Raw genomic sequence first — 19931 nt, forward strand, 5'->3', positions numbered from 1 at the left:
TTTAATATGATTTAGTTTACTTATATATACCAGCTTGAAGATCTTCTTTTTTGAAGGAGGCAAATCCCACTACTGCCACTAATTATAGCGTGTTGAAAAAGGTAAGGAGAATTAAAACACTGTGCTAAGATTGAGTCTTGCTGAAGAGGGGATTATATTTTCTCTCGTAGATCTTTAAAAGAAGATCTACAAGCTGGTATATATAGGTACATTAAATCATATTACAACTACAAAACGACTAGGGTCTACAGCAGGGGAAAGCAACCGTTGAAACATGGAGTGCAAAATTCAACATTTCTAATTAATGAGTGTGCCATTGTCAACAATAATGGTTAAAAACACACATAAACTACATGAATATGTTCTAATTTGCGCGTGTCATAAGTTGCCGATCCCTGGTCTACAGTCTCTTACAAACACCTGCATGGAATACTACTTGAACAATAGGGGAAGTAGTGTAACAAATGAAATAAAAAGTATGGTCATATGGATCCAGTAGGTATTTTAAGGGCTAAGGGATTTTTTCTAGATATTTCAGTCTGGACTGCGATTTGAAACCCTATATCAAATATTAAGATCAAATGCCAAAATTCAGACTGAAGACTCAGTCAAAATAGTATAGCAAAATATAAATTTATCAAAGAAGAGATAACACTACGCCCATAGAGAATTCCTTGTCTAAATCAACACTCATCAGGGATGATTGAGGCAAGGAATACTCTATAAAGTCTATACATAGAACAAACAATAATTTGTTTCCTGCCCTCTCACTCATCAACAGGGGCGTAGGGAGCCAATTCAAAAGTGGAAAACCGGAGGCAGTTTTATGAAAATAACCTTATATATTGAAAACAGGACTGCGGAGTGGGTACAAAAATGCCTGACTCCATCTCCAACACACATTATTATTTTTAAATAATATGTTTTATAGCCAATATAATTACTATTGAGTCATTTGAGTATATATACTTTAAATATAGTTTAATTTACAGGTTAGTGGATAATATAGGTTTGTCGGCTGAGCTGAGTGACGTCACATGCTGTTTTCACTCAAAAATTAAAATAATTAATTTAACATAAATTACAATTAATATAACAACGTGAATTGAGAATTTATCAAGGCGGTGGATGATATAACTCTATAATAGTCTGGTCAAGGAATCTCGACTCTTAAGGCGAGATCCAATGAACAAGTCTTATACTCGGTGGATCTCATTTCTTTAAATGGAAATATTGTTCATAGTGCAGGTACCTCTTCATATCAAGGTGACTAGTAACTTCTGATCTCGTTAATAATTGTCCTTTTACATTAATTACTTCAGATCTTCAACGGAATCATCGTATACTTCTACATATGAGAACTAAGGAGTTCCATAAAACGACAGAATAATCTACTGAGATATCCAGTGAGGAGCAGAGAGAGTTATCATCTTCCACAGACAGCTCCTTCTTTGAAATTATTGAAAGTCAACTCTGCTTCGTCTCCTACTCTAAGAAAACTATTCCATTAATAAGAGTCCTTCAGTTTCCTGGATGTATATAACGCAGAAATCACTCTTAGACTTAGACTTATGTTGAAATATCTGAATGTCATTTAAATTCCCAAACTTATTGAGTCGGCAATCCTTCTCTAAACAGCCAAATTGCTTGTCACCATATTGGAATATTACTCTTGCAAATATCTAGGATATCAACACCAATAAATAAATTATTAAATGTTTTCTATACTAGATAATTAAAAGTTGTTTTACTGAAAACAATGAAAAATGTATCAATATATAATAATACAATTGTTTTAGTATTGATTGAAAAAATAATAAAGTGTCAATGATATTCTTCAAAATTTACATTACATATTTATAAGTTCTCCGTTATTTTATTTTTTTATCTTATTGATTAATTCGGTTTTATTTTGGACATGCAAATGCTATTTTGTTATTGTTAATGGTGTATATCCCCTATCCAACGAAAATTGAAAAATATTTACAAATGATTAGATCCAGTTATTCAAACTTACAACTACATGCAACTAATAGCAATAGTTGTCTACCGTAGATAAACGTAGATAGTGTTCAACTATTTTTTTATTTTTCATACCTACAGTGATATAGTATGAAAATAAAATGTAATTACCCCTATATATAGTGCCAGGCGCAGTTTGCAAGTAGAAAATATCACATTTTGAGTTAGATTCCTTGTAAGATTATAGCAAAATACAAGTACGGGCTAGCGTTTTCCATTTACATTTTTCTCTGATGAAATTGGGTATTCAAAATTCTAAATAATGAACTATCACAGCTAGTGGCTATACTCTACCCAATATAATAATATATACTTTAGAAGTGTTTGGGAATTGTGATTGTATAGACTATAGAACACGTTTAAAATTTGTGAAGTAAACTTATAAATTAGTTAACTTAATAAGTTTCATAAACTAATAGTACTTAATACATATAATTTATAATCATTTAGAAAATGACTTTACTAATACTCAATTTAAGCCTTAGATTATAAATAAGTTTTGTATAAATAAATGGTAATAATTTTTGTAACCGAAGTCGGTACAAATTTTCTGACTCCAACAAAAATGGCACGGACTCCAAGGCCTGATTGAAACCACATTATCATAAAACTTTTCTTTCTAATGATCCCTCAAAAATTCGTTTGGTCAATGGCCTCTTGGTCCCCCTGTTATGGGAAGTAATTTAGGCGTGTTACTTAGATGCATTTGTTCATTGTTCTGTACTTCAAGTGGATTCAAGAATCTCATGTATATCTTATAACGGGATGTAATGCTCTAGAAAGCGTGAGGAGAAATATAAGGGTTTTAGTGTAGATTTGCATTGGAACAAGAAATATTTTTTTATTATTTATTAATAGAATTATTGCCACTGGTCCTTTTGGGGATTATAGAAGTTTGTGATTTTGACAGTAATTGTGAACTGTCGTGAAAGGACATTATGTGTGTTGACTTTTACTTTAAGAGAGGATCTTATTTTCATTGTGGTGTGTTTATATTTATATTTAATTTATTTTTATTTTAGGAACTGGTGTTTGTTTTAAGTCTTTTACATATATAAGTGTTCCCTTTGGGATTTTATTTTATTTATAACAATATGAGGATTGCATTTTTGATATGAAATATACCTCAACTTCTGTGGAATATGCTATACGCACGGGTTGCTGCATTAAATTGGAGTTTCCGTGCCCTTGAGGCGGCTTTATCGTCGTATATGCACCGGGCAATATCGAACTACAACTAGTTGAATAATATTTCCATAACTAACTACCAATAGATTGTTAGCCTTTTTTCTGTTTCTTTTCAGGGACAAGGTTGCGTGACACAATCTATGTAACCATGAGAAAAGCAGGAGCTTCATCTTCAGGCATCATGCAAATCACTCAGTGCATGAATACATTAATGGAGAAGTAAATGAGGATATGGTATTATCTGATGCACACAATATATAATAATATTCATATGTTGTTAGCTGTGTGTTTACAACATTGATATAGGGTTTAATATCATGTTAAATCGAGCATTAATATTATCTCTAAAGTGCATTTTTTATTTTTGTTCTTTTGAGTCTTCTAAATAACATATTTGTGCATAAAACATACCCTTAGAAATGCATTAAAATTTACAGATAAATAAGATAATATGAAATTGGGTCACTCAAACCAATATGGACGGTTGTGAGTCATGTTATATAAACAGTACATCAATCTAAACTGAAAATATTAAAAAGTCGCAACTTGATCATAATTTTTTATTTTTCAAAGTTGCTATCATTATTATTTAATTTTTGAGAAAGGGACATCTAGGTAAAAAGTAATCGCTTGTGCGTGTACACAGAGGGATATAACGTATACCCTAGAAAGCGGGAGAGGCTTTTACTAGTTGGCAATGTGAACATGCCTATTTATTTTGCAAAATATATATTATTATTATTTAATTATTGAAGACCTAACATCTAAGTAGAAAGTAATAACCAGTAAATGTACTCATGGAAGACAACTATGACAGTTTGCTCTGAAGTTAAGAGTGTAAGTTATTATTAAATATTATTATTTTTTTAATTTTCTAAAACCCACAACTGTTCACAAAAAATTTCAAAACTAACTTTCAAATAATAAATTTTTTGGAAAAACATTTTAAATTTTTCTCCAAAAAATTGACAAATTAAATTTTTGGAGAAAAATTTCAAAAATCCATAACTATTTACAAAAAATAAAATTTTTTTGAAAAAAAAATTGAAAAATTAAATTAAATTTCAAATATTACATTTTTTGAACAAAAAATGCAAGTATTAAATTTTCTAGTAAAAAGAAAAAATTCTTGAATTTAGGGAGGAGTACAGCCCCACCAGCCACAATGTTATATGCCCATTGCTTTAAACATAAAAAATTATTTAATGATGACGTATTCATAGGTGAAAAATTAATTTAGGAGGGGGAGGGCTTAAAAGATCACTTTCCATCGGAAAATTTGGGCTAAAATTTATATCCTTGGCAATCAAAACAGTGCTTACATGATGGTGGGGCATTAACATTACTGAAACGGAATCAATAAAACCAAAATAGCGCGTAATTGGTTTTTATCAGGACTATCAATATTCCCATTTTTAATCGCCTGGCAGGAATAAAAATCGTCAAATATGGATTGCTGTCTCTTTGCTGGTGTCCATCTATGACGCCCACTCAAACAATATTGAGTCAAAAATCCCAAAACTGTCATATAAGAATTTTAGTACAAAATCTTACCTTTCTAACGCCATCTAACGTAAACCGATTACACTTATACAACGTGAGATACACATTATTAAAGCCATCTATTGGAAGAAATATATATATTCCTTCTACTTTAACAAAAAAAAATAAGATATACTCTGCGATAGGAATAAAAATTTGCATGCGGCATAAGCAAAAACGTTAATAAATGATACTGTGACGTCATTTGTATTATCACTAAAAGCAACATTTTGACTGTACAAAAACATCCACATTTCTCCTCAAGCTAACAGACGCATTTTGCAACTTTGTTTTAATGTTTTAAGAACTCTCAACTCTCATGATAATCACCGACTTCCCAATACGTAATTGAAAGAGTAAGCACCTTCTATCAGTTTATTATAGGATCTATTAGTATTTCATCCATTGATATAACTTTTTCCTACTTCGTCCCGAAATAGTTTAAAAAAACAGAAATAAATTAGGAAGAAAAACAAAATTAATGAACATACAAGTTACATGATCAAAAAAAGGTCATTCACAGTAAGTAACATATAAAAAGCTTTTTCTAAAAACAAACACAAGAAATAGATAGAATTAACTATAAGATATTCTGTAAATAAAGATCAAAGTTATTTCAAATTAATTCTAAACAATCGTTACAAAGTTTTTATGGACATAACTGGAGGTGTATAAAAAAATGTCAAAGAAAGCGGAAGATACTTTTTGGAACTTGAACAAGGAACATGTTTTTTTAATATTCTAAAGCTACTCTTAGAATAATGAAATTTTTGAGAAGGGAATATTTAAGTATTCAGGGGCATGCGTACAATTATATTTGAGGGGTGTGAGCTCTTTTTTTGTTCTGAATTTTTGTGAAGAAAAATCCAAAAATAAAATTTTTTGGAAAAAAATTTCAAAAATAAATAGCTATTCACAAAAAAAAAAAATGGAAAAAAAATCCAAATATTACAAAATTAATAGTTATTTACAAAAAATTAAATTTTTTGAAAAAAAAAAAATCAAAAATTGGAATAAAAATATCAAATTTTTTGAAAAAAATTTCAAAAATCTTCAACTACTGTTAAAAAGTTAAATTGTTTAGAAAATTATCGAAAAAGTTAATTTTTTACAAAAAAAAATTACAATATTTGTTTGCTTTGCTCTGCTGCATTTCTAATTAGAAGCAAAAATTCCTTTTTTTTCGGCGGGGGGCTCCAGCACACCCGATACGGATAAATCTGCTGTATTTTTTAGGTTGCCCATTTTTTTTGTTCAGTCAGGCAAACTGAAGAGTGAATTTTTTTTTCCTAAGCTGTTTCTCATTTCTTAGGAATGAGCTTCCTTTTCTAACCACAAGGGTATACATTTTCCTTATCAACCACTAAAAAGGATGCTTGATATCGAAAGGCTCTTGAAACTATGGGTTTCTTCCATTCTTTAGGATTCAAAATCCTCACAGTAATAGGAAGATGGTTAATTGTCACATAGAATCACATAATAGGCATAAAATATAGACACACAAGACTGTAATATAATTTACTCCCGAGACAACAGGAGGGAAGCACGCGTGAAGGGTCGAAGCGAGCACAGAAAAATCTATGCTTGTGATAACTGATAAGTTAATGAAGTATGTTGATATATAATATACATATTTCATATTCACAAATACATGTAGACTTTCATGAACAATTGCCCCATCTTGATCCATAACTCTAGTACAACCCTTGATATAAATAGAGATATCACTATTTCTTTATGGCATTCTGATGAAAAAATGGATGCATATTATTGCTAATGATTCTTTTCAACGGAACCTAGCTGTAGCATTCCGTGATGCCTTCCCAATGCTTTGAAACCTGTGTATTATTTATATATAATTAATTAAGGTTTGAAGAATTGTTATTGTCTGATTGTTTACTATTTTGGTTTCTAATTTCTCAAAGCTGGAATACAACGGTAAAAATTCAAACAAATATATAACTAAAAAGAACTAGTACTCCCTCTATGATTATCCAAGGCAAAAAAGTGTCAAGGCGAAAACATCGCATGGCAAAACAGTAGAAGGCGAAAGTGTCATAAGACGAATACGTACAAGGCAAAAACGTAAAAGGCAAAAATGTTCCAGGCGAATCTTCCTAGAACTGTTGGACTCAGAGTAGAATTAAGGATCGACATCCGAGTAATTCTAGCAAATTTCCTTGTTTATTTCGATTTCATCGTCGTAGCTGTTTGCAGCTGATATAACAAAACGAGCTAATCTGCTCTTCTTCTCTAAATTGTCAGAGTTACCATGTTGATGTTTCGCTTTTTTTTTTTTTTTTTAAATACCCAAAATATCAATAATTAGTATCACTGTTTTTACCTAAGTGTAATAATTCCCTCTGAGTCTAACAAGGAGTTACTTTTATGCTTTGAAAAATAAACTGAAACACTGTTCAGACAACAAACTAGAAAAATCATGGCGCTCGTCTAAGGTTTTATTTTTTTAGTTCTAAAGCCATTAAATGGTTTCCCTTTATATACCAAAGAAAAGTTTTTCCATCCTCTAAACAATTATAATAATGATTCCTTGGAAGAAAAAATATTTAATATATATATTTATAGTAATTTATAAATATGATTGAGCACATCATACTTTCCATGATTGATTACTGAGTTTCTCATAAAACCACACTCAGAGCAATTCCCTAAACTATTTTATAACAAATAATAATATAATCATTAGAAACATTTACTGGATTTTCTCACTATCAAAGAATTGGCAGATGTACCAAAATATTAAGTGCTTACACAAAAATTACCATTTTGAATACTTTTTGATTTCATTTAGAAGAGAATGAATTGTAATGAATAATCTTGAGGATAAATATTTAGGGATCTTCTTTTGTTTTATGTCATACCATAGAATATAGTACTATAGCTTTGGATGTATCGGTCCCAAAATTATGACATCCCATCTTAAATTCCGTAAAAATGCAATAACCGTTCCATAGAACAATCATTGTTAAATGATGTCATCATAAATCAATCTTTTATTATTTTAATAAGCCTTATTTAGAGTTTAATTAGACCTAAAATAAGAACAATGGCAAAATATTCAAGTGTTTTAAAGATAATTAAAGGTGTAGTAAATTAATTCAAGTAATAAACTAAGATCCTGCATGATACCGAGTGGTGACCCAAAACTTCAAGAAAAGATAACTCAAAATCAAAAAGAATACTATATTTAACTATATTTTTTTTTTTTTTCAATAAAATCATTGCACTATATGTATAAACTTTAAACTAGTTTTGGTCCATCTTATTTAGTTTCCATGAATTGGGACCACTTGTCCGTTCAGACAGCATATTGACTGTATGAACCTGTCTTACAGAACAATTAGTCTGTCCCGGATGGTTGGACAAGTGTTAATGTAAAACTTTGATTTTGAGTAGGTTCCTCGTCGTGTTGATCTCTTTCTCTCACAAAAGATGTCGCTTTTTGATGCTACAGATGACGTAGATTTATCTCTTTCCTGTCCTTCCATGATGTATGCTACTTTATCTTTCTTTTGTAGAAGTCAGAGTCAGTTAAAAGGGTGATCACATGGAGGTTGTATAGATAGTGATTAATTAATACTCAATTATCTTTGTTGGACACCACAATCACTACTTTGAATAAATATTGATGACACTACTTGGTTTATGGCTTTGCTTCTGCCTATACTACCATTAAATATGAAATCTATTTTTATTTTTTAAAGTAGCAATTTGTTGACTTGATTATAAGCTTTCTTCCAAAAATACACGACATTTGATTCCCAATAAGTAATATGTAGGAATGAGAAAGCAATTGAAAAGTTCATTCAAATATATATACTCAAAAGTCCCCATAGATGAATGTAGTACAGTCAATGAAGAAAATGAATTGCTTAATTGTAAATATAGGTCATACTCAAGTAGAAGAACTAATTCAAGGATCAAAAACCATGAAATTATTTATTATTATATAAAAATGCAGAAGTTAATTTATCGTTATTATTTATCTGTAACCTATTTAAGATACTTTTTTGGGAGAAAAGACAGAGTAAAAGTATGCTTAAGCCTCTATGATCCTAATGGTGCATAAGTTTTTAAAATATAGTAATCATACATAATTTGTATTTTACTTAGTAAATATGCAAAAGTATTTGTCTTCAAATTTGTGTTTAATAATTTCAAAGCACTTAAAATATTTGTATCTTTGTAAAAAAAAAAAAAAAGAATATATATGATTATTGTGAAGCCCCATGAGAAACGTATTGCACAGGGCCAAATCCATGCAAATTAGAGTATGGATAAGGATAATAACTAAGTCAATGGCCGGTTTTAGAGTGAGTGGAACCCTTTTCTTTTTGAAAATTTGACATTAATTTCGGAGTCTTTTGGAATTTTTTAAAAATTTGTTTAGAAAATAATATTTGTAACCCTTTACATTATTACTTTCCTCAAATGTTCTTTTTTTAGGGGGAATTCAGTTGTAACCAGTGATAAAAATCCTGTATAGAATGGGCATGTTAAAAAAAGAAAAACTGAAAATCAACATGATAACCCTGGCAATTTGGAGGAGAGAAAGAATCATGTTCTTGAGGTTTCATTAGATCCACTACAATCAGCTGTGACAAGGGAGGAAGGAGAAAAGGAAATAAACATGGACATTTACTCGAATTAATCCTATGGCCATTTTCAATTCCACTCTAAAAAGGACTTACAATTATAACTTTGCAACAAATCCTCTGGGTTACACTTCGTCTTTTATGAGCACAGACGAATGTTCAATAAGGTTTTGAATATAATAGAACCTATTTAGGAAAGGATGTTCACTACTCAGGAATTAAATAATAATGACAACTGCTAAGGAAAAGAAAATTCATTCTTCAGATGACCAATTTCAAAATAACGGGCCAGCTAAGAAAATCACCGGATTTACATCTCTAGTTATAACATTACAGTATGTATAGAGAGTGATGTTTTGTTTTGTTTTTTTGTTTTTTTTGTAAGGAGAAGGAGGAAGCAAGACATATGATACAGCTGAATCAATATCTTTGTTAATATTAGCTGCCTGTTTTATAATATTTGAGGGCGAAAATAAGTTACTAATATAAAAAGGGTAACCTTTTACATTTAAAATAACATTACCGCAAGGGAAATATTATAATTGTATTTATATTTATTTCATTAAATATTTTTAAATCAAGGATGGTTGAGAATTCTTCTTTTAGAGGGAGATGTTAACAGACCATTCATTATTAAAAAAGAAAAAAGAGCACACGCATCAACTGTTTTTCATTTTCTAATCCCTATATTAAATTTTTTTTCTTTACACACATCCCATCCCCTCTTTAGCTATTCAACAAAATTTAGGTCTTGGAAAGCAGACCGTCTAAAATTCACCTTCATTATTGTTATCTAAGGCCTAAAATATGCGATTGAATCTTTAAAATGTTCAATCACAGTTGGTTTGTCCTTTAAAACCTTTTTTTTAAATCACGTTTTATGTTGAAATTTCGATTCTGAGACATATTTCCAAATGTAATAACTATATAGATGAAAGTTTAATGTAATAACGATGGATAAAAAATATTCAAGGATTTGAAAGATAAATTAATTATTTGTTCAGTTATCTTGAAAAAATACAGTAAATGAAGGATCACATATGGAAGCCATAAGTTATTTGATATTTATAAGATATTCTTTTTGCTTTGTTTTATAGCTTTATAAATAGAATAAATTTCTCTTAAGTTTGTAAAAAGTGATTAATATTAATGATCGCCATAATTATATTTCATTTCCAATTTTTTTTCCTGCAACCTTACATGGCTTGTTCATTCAATATTCTATGAGAAAATAAAAAGTGAAATCGAAAATATCAATCAAAATCAAACTTTTTAGATGTAATTAAAAGAAATTCTTTAGTTTTAAATAGAAATTGAAAGAAATATGATTTTTTTTTTTTTACTTGCAAACGTGATCCTTTATTTTACTGGACTTTTGTATAATTAGACACATTTTGTAGGAAATGTATTCAACATAACTTAATAAATAATTTATCTCTTCAATGCTGGAATGTTTTTTAATTTTTTGTTATTACCTTTAATTTTCATCTACCTATATATTTATTTATTTTAAAAAAAAGCTTTAAACGGCAAACCTACAACGTTTCATAACTTTAATGATTATTTTCGTGTTCTATGACTTATAGAACAATAAATGTGGGTTATATCCATTCTCAAAAACCCTGTTGCATACTGTTATTAAGGTATAAAAATATACCTTGCTTGGGCCTATATCCCTTATAACTGCCACTGACTGCGACTTATTTGTGTAAGATAACCGTTGGGCATCGAGACAGGTTAAAAACTGCACCCACCACTTCAAGTAACAGGGGCGTCCACAGGGGATGCATTTTTGCTTTTCACTAGAAAATTAAATATTTGAAAAAAAGATCAACAAATTTAATCTAATTTTTAATATTTTTTCCAAAAAATTTAATTCTTTGTCAATAACTATAGATTTAAAAAAAATTAATTTGTTGTGAACAACTGTGGATTTTTGAAAATGTTTTCCGAAAAATTTAAAATTTGAATTTTTTTTTACAAGATATTTAATTTTTGCTGAACAGCTATGTATTTTTGAACTTTTTTTCCAAAAAATTAATTTTTCGTGAACAACTGTGGATTTTTGAAATTTTTTCAAAATTAAATTATGATATAATATTTAAATTTTTTTTCCATGAAATTTATTATTTAAATTTTTTTTTCCAAGATCTTTAATTTTTTGTGAATTACTGTGTATTTTTGAATTTTTTTTCCAAACAAAATTAATTTTTTTGAACTGTGGATTTTAGAAATTTTTTCCAAGATATTTAATTTTTTGTGAACAGCTGTGTGTATTTTTGAATTCATAAAAAAAAAATTAAAAAAAAAAAAATTCAAAAAAATGTAATTTTTGTATTGTTTTTCAAAAATAAATCCAAAAACCAAACTCCCCCACCCGAAGAAAAATATATATATAATCCTGCGGATGCCCTAAACAATTTCCTATAGAATCGCATATGCTCGAATTCAAAGGGGTGTCAAGTATAAATTTCTGGTCTCAAGGCAGATTACTGCCTTTTTAAGAACCATAAAGTATATTCCTTATTTCTGAAGACTTTTTTTTATACAACCCTATACTATAAAATATGAGTTGAGGACTCATTTTTAACAACGAGCCTGTGTAGCTAAAGTGCATATGTTAATATGAACGGGAAATATCTACTATACAAAAAAAATTGAAAACTTTCAAAAATTTAATTTCAAATATTTAATTTTTTTTTCAAAAATCCGCAGCTATTCACGAAAAATTAATTTTTTTTTGAAAAAAAAATTCAAATATTACATTTTTTTCCTCTTATCGAGTAAAACTTTTTACTCCTGGTCAAAAAATTCTAGTAAAAATTCCTTAATTTAGGGGAGCCTACATCCCCTCCATCCCTCCCCCTGCGGACGCCCCTGTAACATTCAGGTGTTCCAAAAAAAGAGCCTGTTTCAACTGTCTCTTTTTATCTACTTTCATATAGATGTGAATTATTTTTTGCATTGATTCATATTTGGCGTAAAAAGTATGTATATATTTTAATAAATTTATTTATTGCCTGTCTATGAACATACAAAGATACTAGTGTTGGGTTTCAGTCTCAAATCCAATGTTCGATTTGGACCGATATAAAAAAAAATATCGGTTTAGATCGAATAACATGGGATATGGGATACATAACAGCGGATACGATTGCGATACTGGGTACAACATTTGTTGTGACAGTTAATGGCCATGGTTCAATTATAATTATGTGATAAACTATATAACTTCTCCACCGTTTCATCCAACATCGAATGGAAAAGCTGAAAGATTAGTTTAATCATTTAATCATTTGCAGAGGAATGAAAAGTTATTTTTGGAAAATAATATTGACAGAGGAATCAGAGTACAAATATATGTGACTAGGGGTTTGACATTATCAACAAGCAGGGAACTGCAGATGAAAATATTGATATCCACCCTATGTTAGAAAAATAAACCGAAAATTAACATTCACCCTGACGATTTGGAGAATGTCTGGGAGAAGAAAAGCTAAGCTGTCATGACGTTTTATTATATCAGATGTGAGCAGGTCAGAGAGGTTTGAAAACGAAGTAAACACAAATCCTACTCCGTATGTATTAAAAACGTAGGCAGGAATTACTTCAAAGTCGATCCTAAATTCTAATCTTACAAGGAGTTTTTATCATAACTTCCAAACCAAGGTTTGTATAGACATGAATGGTTATAATATTAATCCATTATCTTAATCAGTTTTTATAAAGGTTAAATGACTTACCAAATGTTAAAATTTGAGAAAAAGGAGTCAGTCCTGGATAATTTGTGTCCTAAAATGGTAATGCTCTTAATAAAGACATTAGAAGATTTGACTATATAGATTCTTGATATTACAATATTAAATTGCTATGTCCATTAATGATTGAAATCATATTGGGCTCTTTAATTATAAAATGGTTAAATTGTAAAGATTGAGTGAATCAAAAAGGAGAATAAATGCGCATTTTACAGGCAGCTGTCGTAGATAGGATTGCTTATGTTATGTTCAAGAACTCTACACAAGTTGACATATTAACAGGATATAAACAAGAAGAGCTCTAAGAGGTGATGTTTATTACAACCACCGACCTATATAATAACTAGTTGCACAACCTATTGAATAAAAAGGAAAAAAAGAGGGGCTGGTCTTTCAGCTGTTGATTACCACATAAATACTACAACTCCTATTATATCATAGATACAAAATAAAATATCAACTGACGGTTGACTGTCCTTTTCTTTCCCTATTGAGTATCCAGTTATTAGATAGGCCGGCGATTACAACGAATTAAAATTTTAAAGAAAGATGTATACATATATTTAAATATCCAACCAATAGCTGCTTAGTTAAATCTACGAGACAACAGCACCCTCGATGATTCTATAGTTGTTTGCATAAATGATATACGTGTCACTCATAGATAAGGATATGGGAGAAAATCGGTCCATAGATTGAGACCGAAAAACTCGGTATACAATTGTAAAACGATTAAATTTTGGTCAACGGTCTCAGATCAAGGTATGGATCGAAATATCAGTTCAAATCGTTCTTGAAAAAATACACTAAGAACGAACGGAAAGTTCGGACTTGGACCGAGTCTCAACACTAATTGATACATATATAATTCAATAAATATGTATCTTCGTAAATATTACGTATTATAGTTTGCAGAAGAATATGAGACAGTGCACAATGAATAAATTATATAATATGTAAATACAATATATGTACATTGCATTTGTGGCCCGTCAACACAAAAACAACTTCCAAATGTATTCCAAACTCAATTTATAATAAACAGAGAGAGTAACCAACCCTGAGGATTTGTTGCTAAGTTATAATTGTAGGTCCTTTCGGACTCTGAGTAGAATTGAAGATCGACATTACAATATTTATTGCCTATGTCCTTGTTTATCCCTCTCCCCTCCCCTCGTCATCGCTGCTTGTAGCTTATCTAATGGAACGTCATAACAGCTAAGCTGCTCTCTTCCGAAACGTTATTCAAATTGTCAGGATGACCACTTTAAACTTATGTTCCTTTTATTTTTACATACCCGCGGGATATTTATTATACATCGACAGTTACTACCAGTGGCTGATGTAGCATCAATTTCTTGAGACAAAGAGACTTTATAGCAGTAATTCATTTCTCATGTCGTTATCTTTATTTTATCACGCAACTTTGTCTCAAGAAATTATATTCCTGTTATTTTGTAAACGGGCATAGGTATAGAATAACTTATTACTTAGTTTCTTTATCAAAAAGAATAAATTATGAAATAGCCATGACGTATCAAACGAGAGAAGGGAATAGACAGCTAACAACAAATTAAATAGGGTATTTTTGTGTTAGCGCAGTAACGCCGTGTTCTCCCTCCAAAATCATAAGATAGGCAGCTAACAAGGGTCTTAATTCAGTTATACGGTATAACTGAATTAAGACCCTTGTCAGTCATACTCCTCCCTTCTCCTCGCGCTCTTACACAAATCCCATCTCTACTTATAATATTATATATGTGGGTAAGCCTTTTTCTATTTATGAAATAGCTTTGACGTCATTTAAGTCATTATTTTTATAATATTTTTTAAAAGAGCTTTCATATTTTCTACTTAATGTGTATTTTTGTCACGATTTTTTGAAATATAGGTATATTACATTATTATTTTTAAATACAAAAACTAAAATATAACATCATTCGCAAAATTATTGAAATTACAAGGGTCTTAAAGGTTAGAGGTGTCTTGCACATGATGTATAAGCGCAGATAGGTAGCTGTGAAGATTGAGATTTCATGCCCTTAAAAGTGACAGGAGAATAGCTTACAATTTAGCTCAGACATCATAATTAATCTGAAAATTGTGTACAACGTGTGCGGAAAATTGAAATTATAATGAAGGACTAATTTACAAAGGAAGTTGTGGTTTCCTTCAACAATACATTATTCCTTAAGGTAATTAATAATTATAATGCCATGATTAGGACTGTAAATCCTAAGCAGTTTTGGGGTAAGATTTTTGTAGTTGTGGGCAACTGGAACAGTGTATTTTATAAAGCTGTTATCATTACTCTTTTATTCTTGAGTGAATAAAATATAAGTATTGTGTGTAACCACGAGTGTGTGTGTGCTCATAAATGATGGAAGGTAACACTGAGGAGCTGTTGGTGAGTTATATAACATAAAACTGACCTTAACAAGGGTCTTAATTCAATAGTACCATATGTCTCGCTATCGCCTTCTCATCGCATTCTATTTTTCTTTCAAAAATGTCAACTCAAATAATAAGGGAGGAATTCTTATTATCTTACTGTTTCAATGCAGTATTTATAATGAAGCCGAAGTTCTTGAGTCTTGTACAATCATGTTGTGAGACTACTTATGCATTTCCACCCAATGTCACGCTCTCAGGCCTTATATAAAGTATGCGGCAGCGAATCTCGCAGTAATTGATTCCCGTGTACAATTTCGCCCAGATTTTCGAAAATAAAAGAGGCAGACAATTAAAAATTTTACTGCCTTATTGGGATGCCATTACCTATATAATTTCTCAAAAATGGTGTCCCCTTGCCACCAGCATGGCCTCGATCCTGGGGCAGAAGACCACGCACGTCTTCCTCACAAAGTCCTCGCTCATGTCCTCCCACTCCTTGTCCACTGCAGCCTTAAGGGAGAGAGGTCGCACAAGCCGCCTTCTTCTTAATGGCACCCCACATCCCATAGTCCAGGGGGTCCAAGTCCGTGCTTGATGACGGTCAAAAGTCATTTGACTAAAATCCCTTTACTTTTTTTTTTTTTTTTTTTTTTTTTTGAAAAAATAATTAAAAAATGATATTTCTAATAATCAATTTTTGGAATTTTTTTTAAAAATTCATAACTATTCACAAAATTTTTTTATTTTTTTTGGAAATAAAATTTCAAATATCAAATTTATTTTTTAAATTTCAAAAATTGGCCATCTTTCTCATGCTCTTCATTGGGCTCCTGCCTATCTTCTCCTTCACCGAATCCAAAAAGGCTGGAGACCTTATTTTGTTGAGTCTATCGCTGCCAGGACTCCTTACGAGGCTCAAGCCATCCTTTTTCAGCTTCTTCACCTTGTAAACGAGCCTCTACGAGCAGCCGACGATCTTGACAACTTCTGCCACCTTGACATCGGCGTCGAACAAGTTGGATATCCTTTTTCTTTGAACCTCCATTGTCGCTCTCAATCGTAATACGAATGTTGTTTTAAAAAAATTATAATTGTATTATAGAATTAGCTCATGTATCTTAAAATAGTTTAAAATAAAGGGTATTACCTCTAAACTAGTTTAAATCCTACTGCATGATTCGTTGCCGCACACTGTAATATTTCATATTCTAGAATCATAACTGTAGAAATGACAGATTTAGAATCACAATGCTCCAAATGGGAGCCACCCAACCTAGACGATCATAAAGGCCTCAAAATAAGGCACAAATGACGGTTTTTTATCTTAAATACTGAATAAGGAGACTAAATCTTTAGTATGTATGAAAAAGTCTAAAAATCATTTTGGTATCCAGAGACAAATTTTATAATTTTTTGTTATTCGACATAAAAGTAAACATAAAATATCCATTAAAACTTGTAAATATGAAAAAGTTCAAATTTTGAAGCTTAGTGTTATTTAATAGGTCTTTCACAGTGGAGGATCTATGATATATCTTAACTCTATTAGATGCCAAATCCATACAATGTACATAATATTTGAAGCAAAAATGCAAAAATTAATAAATATATGTACAAAGAGCTGGAGTTAAAAATATGAATTGCACATAATTCAATTATAAGTAAAGCTTGAAAATTATTACAAGTTTAAATGGATAAACATATATGCATTTAAAAGTTTACGTTTTGCATAATGCATTTTTTAGAGTGGTTGTACATATATATATGTAAGTTCGATACATAATTTACAAAATAAGTGAAAGATTTTCCAATCTTACTGCGACAGGTACGGAGAAAGAAGTTCATATTAGAACCTGCTTTCACAATCCTTCTCTTCGTGATTAGTTGTTAATACCATATATTATTATTTCAAAACATATTACACATATCCACGATGTCATTTCGTGATTTAAGAAATTTAACAGAAATGATGCGATCCCTTGGGTATCCGAGACTAATATCCTTGGAGAACTTTCGGAACCCAAACTTCCCTCTCGTTGCTGAAATACTCATATGGCTTGTACATCGTTTTGATCCTCAGTCAGATTTACCAACGGATCTGGATACAGAGCAGGTGATCCTCATGTTATAATCTTCAAAATAATATTATAAACGTGTTCATATTAATTGTCATTGATTAGGATAGAGTGATGTTTGTTCGTTCTGTCATTCAATTTATGGCAACAAAAGCTCAAGTTAAATTAAATTCGAAGAAACTATATCAAGCTGATGGTCATTCCGTCAAAGAAATCATCAAAATTACGACAATCCTTTACAAAGCCATAAATATCAATGATAGGAATGGAAATTTTGACAAGGTGAAGCATACTTTTTTTTGGCAAGGACTTTAAAAATAAATTATTATCTTCCATCAAAGGAAGAATTTTCAATCCCAACGTTGGACGTAGGGTCCAAATTATACGAACTAAAACAAACTCGAGAGCTTGGTTCACAAATTACAAAGACTGGAGCGAAGTTATATGACCTCCTGGGTAAGGAAATTCATCTACGAGAAAAAAGGATGCAGGTTCTTTCAAAGCAATTGGAAATAACTCAAGTTGAAAAGGGTTTGAAAGCCTGCGTAAAAGGTGTTGAAGACGATATTAAGGTTAGTAATCATTTACATTATAATTTCCAAAATTCAAGTTGATTTATATTTCATGAGTAGCAAACTAATCAAAATATTGAGAATGTGGCCTCAAATGAAGCAAACCTTGATACAAAGATTGAAAAAAAGTCTGTGGAATTAGAGAGAAATCAAAAAAAGACTTATTACTCTAAAGAAAGTACGTCCCGCATTCATGGATGAGTATGAAAAATTAGAAAAGGAGCTAAAAAAGTTGTACGAGGAGTACATTACTAAATTTCGATCATTGGCATATCTTGAACAACAACTTGAAGAATACGATCGGGTAGAGCAAGAGCAAATGGAGGAAAGACAAATTGCAACAAAGAAAATTCTAGAAAAAATGAAGAATGAAGAAAATTTAGCATCATTTGAAAGTAAAAAAAAAATATCTATGAACAATAGACTGTCCCATTTTTTGACCTCTTGAGCTGTGCCAAATGTAATTCCCTTTCCCTGCTTTAGCAAACATAGCATAGCAAAATTTAATCTTAGTTGTAGTGATAGTTGTTGGAACAAATTAGGAGGAACGTTATATTTTATAAGATAGAGAAATCGCAAATCATTGAGTATATCTTAGGGCCTTTAGATTATTAAGAGCGAAAAAATTGTTGGCAAAGTGCATAACATTTTCAACTAATAAGCCAAATACTAAAAAATGTAAAACGTACTATTTTTGACTCATAGTATCATATTTAAGACGGTACAAGAGGTCCAAAAATATCAAGTTTCGACCCAAAAATCCCATTTTTTCCAAACTAATATAGCTTCTACTACGCCAAAATAAGTTTTTTGATTTATTATTTAATTTGAAAAATATTAGCCAGAAAATGGGGCAGTCTAATTAATCCACTCGATTATAACTGCTTAGGATCAATAGTTATCCAATTCATTATCTTCATGTTTCCTCTCACTATGAACGCTTAGGAGACATAACATCTTCCGAAGATGAAGACGACATCGACGATGATGATGACGACATCCTTCCAAAAAATGGGTCAAACGGAGCACTTAAATCCACAAGTACTAATAGACCCAGTGGTCCAACAACAAGGAGAGTTTATGGATCCATGATATCTGGAGCTGCAGAGGATGATGGAGAAGACGATTCCCTTGGATCCGAGTCAGATATTCTCCTAGATGGAGTAAAATCAGTTTTTTCAAAATATATAGATATACACTAATTCATTCAATTCCAGGATGGTTTGGATGATTCAAATGAGGATGATTCAGATGAGCTAGAAATAAATGAACTTGCTTCAGAATCTTTGAGAAATCGCAAATCTGCAAAATTGAAACCATCTCTACAGAGGCTGCCCTCACGAGGTAGTGATGAAGATTTCTGAAAAAAAATGAGTCTTATAGCCAATAAAAAAAAACCGAAAAAAATATATGTACAAACCCAAAAAAAGATCCTGTCTCTGTTTAGCAGCTGAATAAATTCAATCAAATTTTCAAATCATACGGCGTAATTTGAAAGTACATAATGACTATCAATAATTAATTAAGTAATAACAATATGGAACAACATCATTTCTTACCGGGATTTTTGTATCGAAAACTACAAAAATAGACATTTTTAACTAAAACTTTGCTTTTGTGGTCAAACAAATGAATTTTTGCAAATCATTTTTTATTGCATTTTAAAGAGTAGCTGTCCTCGTCAAATATATGGGCTGAGTAGATTTTTGACTATTTTACTCTTGCTTATCATTTTGAAAAATTGCACAGAAAACCTCAGTAGAT

At 30.7% G+C, this 19931-nt stretch overlaps 1 protein-coding gene and 1 long non-coding RNA gene across 3 annotated transcripts in view; one reads left to right on the plus strand and one right to left on the minus strand.

The window, feature by feature from the left end:
• LOC121115227 (uncharacterized) overlaps positions 1 to 92 on the minus strand; it is a 74694-nt gene extending 74602 nt beyond the window's left edge. The window contains exon 1 of one of the 2 annotated variants that reach the window (XR_011779449.1): positions 31 to 92. This is a non-coding gene — a long non-coding RNA (uncharacterized lncRNA). Of the gene's footprint in view, positions 1 to 20 lie in introns of both variants that reach the window. The other variant, XR_011779450.1, reaches the window with a different exon arrangement.
• A 17319-nt stretch (positions 93 to 17411) lies between these two features.
• On the plus strand, positions 17412 to 19642 carry Cluap1 (clusterin associated protein 1). Its single transcript, XM_040709426.2, is given in 7 exon segments — positions 17412 to 17633; positions 17701 to 17877; positions 17937 to 18167; positions 18228 to 18311; positions 18313 to 18562; positions 19113 to 19330; positions 19385 to 19642. Coding segments are annotated over 7 exon segments (1287 nt in total). The 5' UTR covers positions 17412 to 17453; the 3' UTR covers positions 19532 to 19642.
• The last annotated feature ends 289 nt before the right edge of the window (positions 19643 to 19931 follow it).

This window comes from Lepeophtheirus salmonis, chromosome 3 (genome assembly GCF_016086655.4).
Source record: "Lepeophtheirus salmonis chromosome 3, UVic_Lsal_1.4, whole genome shotgun sequence".
In the NCBI taxonomy this organism is placed as follows: domain Eukaryota; kingdom Metazoa; phylum Arthropoda; class Copepoda; order Siphonostomatoida; family Caligidae; genus Lepeophtheirus; species Lepeophtheirus salmonis.